The 11,036-nt window shown below is 44.3% G+C and overlaps 1 protein-coding gene across 2 annotated transcripts; it reads left to right on the forward strand.

Annotated features, from left to right (window-relative positions):
* The first annotated feature begins 4,452 nt into the window (after positions 1 to 4,452).
* Positions 4,453 to 9,570, forward strand: LOC307045268 (E3 SUMO-protein ligase KIAA1586-like). Of its 2 annotated transcripts, none has more exons than XM_079690808.1 (2): positions 4,453 to 4,913; positions 7,449 to 9,570. In XM_079690808.1, the coding sequence occupies exon 2, from the start codon at positions 8,172 to 8,174 to the stop codon at positions 9,213 to 9,215; it is 1,044 nt and encodes a 347-aa protein (XP_079546934.1). In that variant the 5' UTR covers positions 4,453 to 4,913; positions 7,449 to 8,171; the 3' UTR covers positions 9,216 to 9,570. The 2 variants fall into 2 exon arrangements, with proteins under 2 accessions (XP_079546934.1, XP_079546933.1); XM_079690807.1 differs by lacking the exon at positions 4,453 to 4,913 and adding an exon at positions 5,700 to 6,607.
* The last annotated feature ends 1,466 nt before the right edge of the window (positions 9,571 to 11,036 follow it).

Genomic DNA, 11,036 nt, shown 5'->3' on the forward strand with positions numbered 1-11,036 from the left:
CAGTGGGAGGCAAGTGGGTGTACTCAATCAAGGAGGGTATTGAAGGGCACAACAGGTACAAGGCCAGGTTTGTAGCTAAAGGCTACAGTCAGAGGGAAGGAATAGACTATGGTGAGCCATTCTCCCCTACAGCTAATCTGTCATCAGAGAAGGAAAGATGACACTGGTTTACTGTCCTACAGATGACATGGTTGCAGACGCTATGACCAAGCCTGTCTCCAAACTGAAATTGAAAAAATGTGCAAGGGTCATGTTCGGTGTGTAAAATATTGCCTACTATGTAATATTGACTGCCATGTTCTTTTGATGTTTTTGAACTGTTATATTTTGTACAGTATACACGTCATTCATAAGTGGGAGTGTTAAGTGTAAGTATTAATATGTCTGCATGTAACTGCACTATAACTGTTCCACAGTAAGAGGGCGCTATGGGCGTAAGGAGGCGCAGCTATTGTAGCTGACATCAGGTATCAGATATAAGGGATTGTTCCCTCCCCTTCTATCTCTCTCTCTTCAGCTCTCATGGAGAGCAGGTCAAGTGGTGCAATGCACATATGAAAATAAACCACGCCAGTTAAGGCTTAAGTGACCTCGTCGTCATGACCAGTTTATTGTATGTGACTCTGTCAACACAGGCGATGACGTCACGTTTGCGCGTCCCCGGGAACAGGGCTTCAATCTACGGCAAGGCTTCAATCTACGGCATAACACCGGCGCAGCGGCGTTGTGAAAGTCCACGGCCCACCTATGCCAGAGCCAGAGGCCCACCGGGAAAAGTCCCGAACCTCCCGATGGCCAATCCGAGCCTGCTCACACACACACAACTGAAACCAAAATCATTAACAGACATATTTAAAAATCTCGCATACACACGTGAAATGCACTCATGTGAAACGCTCTCGCACACACACACACACACACACACACACACACACACACACACACACACACACACACACACACACACACACACACACACACACACACACACACACACACACACACACACACACAGCATTGCAGTCGGGAAGAAAAGCTATGTGGAGCGGCACCTCACCACTTCATAAGGAGTTTAACCGTGACACTTTTTGAAATCCCGTTTGTGTCCCCCCACTTTACAAATATGTACATTATTATTTTTTAACGCAAGCCGTCATTGCCACGGAGGAGCACACAGCCTCTGCGAGCGAGCGAGAGAGAGCGAGAGAGCTAGAGAGAGCACACCTTTATCTATTTAAAAGGTCCCATGTCATGCTTTTCTGGTTATTACCAAGCGGCAAACTCTGGGGAAGAGCCGGGACGCCAATGCGGAAGTGCCTCAAACTGCAGTTCATTTAGTGGCCAGTAGGAGCAGTCTGCAGAAGGGAGCAATTTCCATAGACCCCAATGTTAAAATGCCCAACTTTAGAGCAGAATTAAACATGTTTTCATCGTGGTTCAAAAAACCATATTCTCTGTATAGTTAGATCCCCCCTTCATGAATATGGATTGGGGGGGGTGAATTTTTTCTCAACTCATCTGTTTAATTAATATTAAGCCTTAAAGCTTTTGCATAAATTAGGGCGTGGTCACTTTGATGGACATGTACATGCCTCACTGTCAGCTAACAGCTACCTGTCCACTCTGCTAGGCTACAACCATAGAGGCTACAACGTTAGTTAGTTAGTTAGTTAGTTAGTTAGTTAGTTAGTTAGTTAGTTAGTTACTGTACTTGACCCTTTAGCCGTGTTCGTGGTGATTGTGCCTTTTAGGGAATATTGTTACAAATATCAGACAATTAAAATGTTTTGCTGTGCGCTTTAATGTACTAACAGAACTTCCAAGAAGTCTAAAATTATAATTTTATACATGTCCCGTTCACAGGTGTTTGTGTGCTTGGTAGCTTAGCTTGTTACTTATTAGCCAGCTAAGGACGTAACCCTTTATACATACATATACATTTTAGTTTATGATTCAGCCTTGGGTAAGACTTTTATAGTCTATGGCTATGACGCCCATAATGCTAAACGGGAGCAAATGTTAATAGGGGACCCAATTATCCAGAGGCGCGGGAAGGTATTTTGAGTGGGGGTGCTGAGGTGCTGGACTCCAGTGAACACTATTACGGGCACTATAGAGCACGCACAAAAAAACTCCCCACACGCAAACACACAGTAAACCCGCGACTGTTACAATGAAGGCTCGATAATCAGCTCACGGCATATAGGCAGGGGTAAAGTGCTATTTTTTACGAGTGGGGAGCGGACCTCACCTCCTCTAGGGGGGTCCGGGGGGATGCTCCCCCGGGAAGATTTTTTTTAAATATTGAAGTTAAAAGCATCAATCTGGTGCACTTTGAGAGCAACATTAAGAGATCTATGGATACATCTCTCAACACCCAGATGAAACACAACTATAAGCAGATGTTCTTTTTCTTTATGGATATTTTACAAATCACTCCCGTTTCAAACTGTATTCTTGTTTTACTTCCATATAGTATTTCATAACTGTTTTTCCTTTATTCTCTTATGTTTTTTATAACTATAATGATCATATGAAGGTGTGCCGCGGAAATAATCTTTTGAATAATTTTTGACCAAACCGTTTGAGACCCACTGAGATAACTTAGACTAAAGTTAACTATTTAAACACTCAGAGAGTCCTTTAGCTCACCTGAGCCTCTCAGTCTGAGAGGAGAGCTCTCCTCCAGCTTGTTGTGGAACAAACAGCTCCGTATGTCCGTTAGTGCAGCTAGCTAACCAGATGCTAACAACACGGTCCCTGCTGCTGGCACCGGTCCCTCTCTCTCTCCCCCTCTCTCACACACACTAAATGCGCTATTTCCGCACACACACAGAGCCGCGAGCTTGAATGACACAAGCACACTTTTATTTCCATGCAACTCTCTGATTGGTCTGGTGTCTTGCCTCTGTTGCATTCACTGAACACGGGAAATTACAGTCCTGCCGTCCTTTCTAGTGTCTTGATGAGGTTCACGTAAAGCACGGTTAATGTATTATATTATTGAGGTAGAATTGTCCGGGGCTACAGAAAAAACATTCGGGGCAGGCCAAAATATTATTTGACCAACAAAGTGGAATTTATTGGCTACATATTACACAGATTATGCACAGCGGGAGGAGCAATAACCGTCAAATAATAATTCAGACAGGGGAGCTCCGCACCCCCTGCCTGCCGGGGGTGCTGCAGCGCCCTCAGCACCCCCCTTCCCGCGCCCATGCAATTATCCCAGTGGTGGCCGCTGGAGCTAATGGAGCCGCAGGGGGCTAGCTCCAGCCGGCGTCCCGGAGCTAGCCCACTGCGGCTCCGTTAGGTCCGGGCGGTGGAGTCCGTCTTTCCTTAACGTGTGAATGACAAGCATTAAGAATAACAAAATATAGCTAATTCTCTTGCAGATTGTCTCATTTGATTATGAATGTAATGTTTATATAGGGGAACTACACTGTTAGGAGCAGTGTTGTGCTAGTTACTGAAAACCAGTAACTAGTTACATTACTAGTTACTTCATTTCAAAAGTAACTCAGTTACTTTACTGATTACTTACACCCAAAGTAATGCGTTACTGTGAAAAGTAACTTTTTAGTTACTTAAAAAAAGCTCCCATTAATGCCCTTATAGCCTTCATTTAAGTACTGTTATTGCATTGGAGAATAATACAATCTGTTGTTCAACTTGACATGCATTTGCATCACTGAACTCTGCTAAGCAATGTGGTCGATACAAAAACAAAGATATGTTTCAAAGTGCCAATTTATCGTCGTCAGAGAGCGATTCCGGTTGATACATGGCAAAGGCTTTCACAAAGTTAGAGCCGTTATCAGTAACCGTGGAGGTAACTTTTGTTGACACTCCATACAAAGAGTGAATGTGGTCAATCTCACTAGCAATAAGATCGTACGTGTGCCTACCCTTTATCCTTTTACAGGGCAACGCAGCTTTCTGGCGTTGTAAAGTGGTGGGGTTTATCCAGTGAGATGTTATCCCGAGGAAGCTTCTGTTGTGGACAAACCAAATGTCTGCGGTGGTCGAGATGTATTCCAGCCCCTCAAATGTTTTCTTTAGCTCGCTATCCATTTTGGTATATTCTTTCTCCAGGTAGTTGGAAAACGTTTTGCGTCCCATATGCCGTGTGCCGCCCGGACATGGTATCATGCTTACTAGCTCCCTGAAAGCGAGTGACTCCACTGTAGAAATAGCCTGCACGTGTTCAACAACATACCGTGCAATGGCTTTATCCACTTTCACCTGACTAACAGTCCCTCGGTTGAAATCCAGCCACTGTTGCTTGGGTGGAGGTGGAGGTGGGGTGGCGTCGGATGGCACTGGGTCTGTGGTCTTAACTAATAGCTTCGTCCCAGCATGTTGTTTTTGCAGATGTTTTAACAGATTGGAATTGCTGTTTTGAGCAGTAGATAGGATCTTTCACCCGCCAAGACACAACTTACACTTAAAGACCCTGTGAAGTGTGCACCTGTGCATGATCTGTTATGCTAATACGTATAGTAATGACCAAAATTGTCCATTGGAACCCATATCAAAAGATGTTGGAATAGCAACGAATTTGACGAGTTTTGAATTTTCCGGGGAAATCTGCAGTCGACCTTCGCCTTCGTGGGCGTGGCTTGCGATCTACTGCGTGACGTCACGAGATGGACGCCGCCGCACTGTTTACATTCACCACCGTTCATTTTTTCTCTTTTTCATAGTCGAATTTCTCAACGTTTTTGAGCTAGTATTTTCCTGGAAAGTGTGTCGGAGTCGACTGGAAGTGATTGCCAATCGAGAAAACCTGACAATGGAGGCGACAGTGAAGAAAGAGGGATGAAAAACACAGGGGAAACGATGCATTGCCGCTGGCTGTAGTAATGTCAAGTCTGCCGAAGTGGCGATGTTTCTGTTCCCAAAAGATGAAGGTGAGCCTGGCTGGTGTCATTGTTTCGTAGATTCTTTGATTGATCATGATAAATAAAGGCCACTGGTCGATTCGAGAGAGAGAGAAAGAGAGACTGAGAGAGTTACAGGGTTGTTGTTAGCATCTGGTGCTAGCTCGGAGCTAACGGAGATTAGCTGTTTCAACAATAAGGAGAGGGAGAGTGCTCTCCTGTGGGACTGAGAGAGATAACGTCAGCTAAGGGAGGTCAACTGTAGCCTAAGTTATCTCAGTGGGTTTGGTCATCTATGTAAACAAATATTTCCATCTATGTAATATTAGTTGTATAAAATAGGTTAAGAAATCCTTCCAATGTTTTTTGATTATTGAAATATATGTTTCATATGAGTGTTGAGGGCTGTATCCATAAATCTCTTAATGTTGCCCTCAAAGTGCACCAGATTGATCACTTTCCTCATCTATCCTGTCCGAAAAGCTGTCCAAATCAATCATTTATCTCACACTAGTATCACTTTCCAGAGTCTCCGCCATGTTTACAATCGCAACTGGGTACATCTTGTGACGTCACAGCCACTATCGTCTGCAACTTCCGTTAGGCTCAGACGGCAAAATTAATAATTCATTAATTCATTAATTATGAATTATTAACAATTATTTTAGCCATGAACAGGCACAATGATATGTAAGGAATGAAACTGCCATTTCATTTTGGTGCAAAAACATGCACTTCACTGGGCCTTTAACTAACACATTCTTTTCTTTATGCTCGAGAAAAGTAAAATAGTGAGCATATCACCATGCGGAGAAACTCGACTTGTGCTCCGCCGTCGCCATGATAGTATTGTTAGTAGGCTAACTAAACACAAACACGCCCACAAAGCGTCTCCGCATGTGACACAGGAAGTATCTAAGTACATTTACTCAAGTACTGTACTTAAGTACAGTTCTCATCTCTGTTCGCCTCGCTGTTGGCGCCGCTCACCAACGTCTGGGAGCCGAGACTATATAAAAAAAATAACGGAGTAACGCACCATGTAGTAACGGTAACTGAGTTACTGAATTTAAAAAATAACGCGTTAGAGTACAAGTTACTGCCAAAAATAACGGCGTTACAGTAACGCGTTACAAAGTAAGCTTCCCCCAGACCCCCTGGTCTGGGGGAAGCTCGCGAGTGTGTGTGTGTGTATACGTGTGTGTGTTTGTGTATTTTTGCGTTTGTGCGTATTGTGTTTGTGTCCCGGGGAAAACACTAACGAGAAACACCGGCTGCTGTTATGCCTGCTGTGACCTCAAGTTACTCCGTTCTCCGCTTGTAAATATGCCGTTACAAGCTTCTAAGTTGTATTTATCATCTGAATTTGCCGAAACAAGTTTCATATTCTGAAAGCCAAGACTTTGTTTATTTAAAATCAAACAAAACACCCGAACCCCGAAAAACTATTTTTTTACGCAAATCCACGTTTATTTTGAAATGAGCCGTTGCGACTTCCGACTGATTTCGATAGAGCGGGTCACATATTAGCTTTTTCCCACTTGATCAGAACAGCGGGAGGAGAAAAGAATGGAGTGACTGAATGACAGCTAGAAAATTAGGCTACGTGGTAATTAAAGCAAAAATGCAAACGACGACTCTTCAGATGTTTAAGAGAAAGGAGAGAGATGAAGAAACTCAGAATGTGCTTAAAATTTGAAAAACAACGCCCACAGATGACACAGGTGATGATGCTTATTTAGCCCAGAGAATGGACATGAACATGGCCATGATGAATATAATAAGTTAGCTAACTAGCAAACTGTATATCTCTATATGGGGTGCCCAACCAGTCGATCCCCAGTCGATCTCAAGATGTCTAAAAGTAGAACAACAACATTCTGTTTTATCGTTAATGTCCTACAACAGGGGTGGCCCAACTTTGTGGCTCAGGGGCCACAATGATGTATCAATGTGACAGCCGGGCCGGGGGGCATTGTTTGGTTCCGTCTTGATTCATGTCGGGCTGAGGGTTGTTTTAATCTCATTCTCCCGCGCGCGGGGCGACGTCCAGGGAGGAAGGGACTTTGCGCGGCGCGCGCGGCGTGTGGACAGTGGGGGATAACATAAATAAAAATTGGATCGTTGTATTTTAGACTTTAAGGCTTTTTAAGATCAGCGCGGGAACCCTGGCTCATTTATACCAATATTGGACGGGCCACATTAAACACATCAACGGGCCGCATGTGGCCCGCGGGCCGTAGTATTGTGGTCAAATAACTATAGTTAATAACCCCCCCCCGTCAACGATTGCCGCCGTCTTGGTTCAAAAAAGGTTGGGCACTCCTGCTCTATATAGTCAATGGCTATCTTACTCAGAACACAACATGTAGCATACTATTTTAACATTAAATATTTTGCTTTGATATCTTCTATTTTAATCTGCACATTGTGGCATACATTTTATTTTATTAGTATTTTAATTTATGTAACCAATATTCTGAAAATTCAAAGAAAGACAGAGACTTGTACATTTTTGACTGTCTGCTGAATTTAGTTATACATCTTTATTCTAATTTATAACAGTTGAGGCCCAGAGGGAGGAAGAGGAGACTCAGCCAGAAGAAGTGGCAGCAGGTCCCTCAGAAGCCACCACAGGTGATGCTAGCCCTACTGCATACCCTTCTATATGGAAAGAAGAACAATATGAACAGTTCAAACATGAATGGATGGATGTATGCTCACAATGGAAGGCTAGGCTGTACCCCATGCCATGATGTGAAGGATCTGGGTGTCATGGCATCCCGTGGTGTTAATATTGCTATTCAGTGGGCTGATGGAAAGATAATCCCAGCTGGTCAATCAAGGGATGTCCAGCTTTCATCACTGCGCAAAAAAATCAGCGAACACGAGAACTCTGCAGCACATAATGAAGCAGTCAAGATTATTCAGACAGCAAATAAAGATATTCTTCTGAACATGAACGCGAGTAGTCAGGAGCCTGTGTTTGAGTCTACTGCCAAGGTATTCATGACAGCCTATTATGTGGCCAAGAACAACAAGCCTTTCACAGACTTTGAGATTCTGATTGACCTGCAGCATGCAAATTCTGCTGATTTGGGGCGTGTTTTGCATAGCAAAACTGTCTGTGTTGACATAATTGAGCATGTTTCATCACAGATGAAAAAGGAACTTCTAAAAAAGATAATAGAGACCAAGAGCAAAATCACAGTATAGGCTGATGAGTCAACCAGTGTTGGGCACAAATCAACACTAATTGTGTTCCTGAAGGCTAGTGTTGATGGAGACATGGAGCCCATTGCCTTTCCGTTGGACCTGGTTGAGCTGGATAGTATGTCTGCTGCTCATATCAAGGAACAGATTATGGGTTGCTTGCTTAAAAATGGCTTCACTGTTGAGTTGCTGAGAGAAATCCTCATTGGATTTTGCAGTGATGGGGCCAGTGTCATGCTGGGAGTGAAGTCAGGTGTTGGGAAGTTGCTCCAGGATGACTTCCCAGGCATCATACTATGGCACTGCCTTAATCACAGACTGGAGCTTGCTGTTGACCAGGCACTGGATGTGACAGGGGGAACAAAGGACTTCCAGGCATTCATGGACAGCCTATATTCATTATATAGCCAGTCACCAAAAAACATGCGGCAGCTGAGTGAATTTGCTCACAACCTGGACATCGCCCTCAGGAGGATTGGAAAAGTCTTCAGTGTTCGCTGGGTAGCTTCTTCATGGAGGGCAGTCTCTGCAGTTTGGCAGTCTTATCCAGCCTTGGCACAACATTTCCGTGAGGCATCAGAGGATGATACAAGGGACAGCAGAGGGAGGGCCAAATTCAAAGGTCTGCTTTCTAAGTTGTGCTCCATCAACTTCCTGAAAAGTCTTGCACTGATGGCAGATGTTCTGACTGAACTTAAGAACTTGTCAGAAATTCTTCAGAACAGGAAGACCACACTCCCAAAGGCCCATGACATCATGACGACTTATGTCAAACGCATAGAAAGTTTCAATCACTACCCAGGACAACATGCAGTTGATGCCAGTCAGGCAGAGGAAGTGATGGAATTCAAGGGAGAGGATTTAAGAGTTGGCAGGTCTCCCATCATTGACTCTGCTCAGTTCATCCAAGCAGTGGCAGACAATATGAAAGAAAGACTCTTCACAACCACAGCAAACAGAGCACAGGCCAGTGTTGCAGCCAACCGAAAAGAGGCTTATAACAGCCTTATCAATCAAATGGCAGTCCTCAACCCTGACAACTGGGACCATGACAATCCTCGATTTGGAGATAATGAGGTGAGGGCTTTGTGTGATGTCCTACATGTGAACCAACAATAGGCCCATCTTGGATTCACAGAATACAAGGCCAGTGGAGGAAGAAACATTCCCAACAAAATGAAGAAGTTGCTCATGGCAGTGGCACTGTCTCCAACCAATGCTGACTGTGAACGGGGGTTCAGCACAATGAATAACATCATAACTGAGTATAGGAGCAAACTTACAACAAAAAATGCAGCAAATCTCCTCTTCATCAGCTCTGTGGGACCACCATGGGATCCACTGCCTTATGTGAAGACCTGGCTGGGCAAAGGAAGAAGAGCAGCCCACTCAACAAGCTGCATGGCTCGCCGGTACACAGAAGAGGAGAGCTACTTCAGCCCTCTGTGGAAAATGTGGAAAAGTGTGTAGTTTACCTCCCTCAACATGCCTTGCTAATGGTCTGTTAAGTTCTGATACAAGTTGTATGCACAATTGAAAATAAATAATTGACTATACATATTGTCAAGTGTTTCTAATTTCTACCCCATAAAGACATTAAAAATGTGAAGTTTGTGTTCAGTGATGCATGAAGCTGGGGGCGGGAGGAGAACAATATGAACCAATGAAGGTCGGGGTAGCATTATAGTACCTGCAAGAAATTCAAACCACTTTCACCCCTGCTGGTTAGGAGTAACTTGGTATGCATGTATTTCATGTTAGCTTAGCTTCTTAGCCTGAGTTAGCTCTGTTTACTTCCAGTTCGGAGGCAGCAGGTACCGCCTCGGCTCCGCCTCTTTTGCCCTTATTTGGAGCAGGCGGGATTAGACTCTGACGTCGCTGTCAAGCCGTTAGTGGCCGACTCCGCCTACTAAGGGCTTCTCGGCAACTCTGCAGAATTCTATGGGTGACGTCACGGACACTACGTCCATTAATATATACAGTCTATGGTTATTACCCGTCCCCTTGTGTGTTATGAAGGTTTTTATGCATGTAGACCAGTGACCACCAACTGGCGGCCCGCGGGCCACATCCGGCCCGCCAGACATTCTCATCCGGCCCGCACGACGGGGGTGACTATGGCGTTGGCGGAGTGGTTACTGCCCATTATTTTTTTACAACGTCTCGTGAGTAAGGTGCAGTACCGGAGTCCAACAGAGAGGCAGCAGCTGCGGGACAGTAGACTGCGTACTGCGAAACCTTCCCTGCCTTGAAGAAGAAGTGATCCTTCGTTGTGAAGAGTCTGGTTAATGCGCTCCGCACCACAGCAGTAGCCCCGCTGCGGCAGAGTCCAACAGAGAGGCAGGAGCTGCGGGACAGTAGCTTAGAAGCAGGGTTGGGTTGTAACGGAATACATAACGGCGTTACGTAATGAGAATACAGCTGGCGTTACATTTGAAAAACGAGTAATCTGATTACAGTCACTGTCGTAAACCTGAAGTGAATACATTTTGGAATACTTATTGGAATTATTGGTGGAAAAGTTTCCTCACAAAATGTAATATTCATTACCGGGGAAACTGTGCACACTGCACAGCGCTGCAGCATGTCTGTGAGCGAGAGAGAGATGCAGCGTGTCTGTGAGGCCCCGCCCCCGCACGCAGATGAAAGAGAGAGATCTCTTTTAAAATATATTGAAAGTTAGAAACGGAGATGGTTAGATAAAATGTGCAAGATAACGTTTATGTAGCATTTATTTATTGTCGAAATGATGACATTTCATAACGGGATCAAATAAATGGCCTGCTGCTGCTGAATGCATGGGGCAAGTGACTGGAAAAAGTTTTAAAAGTTATTACATCGTTTCAGATAATAATAATGATAATTCATTCTATTTAGGGGCGCCTTTCAAAGCACCCAAGGACACCTTACAATTCATAACATATTCCAAGGAAAGGTTTT

This window comes from Notothenia rossii (assembly GCF_949606895.1).
Source record: "Notothenia rossii genome assembly, chromosome: 6".
NCBI lineage: Eukaryota > Metazoa > Chordata > Actinopteri > Perciformes > Nototheniidae > Notothenia > Notothenia rossii.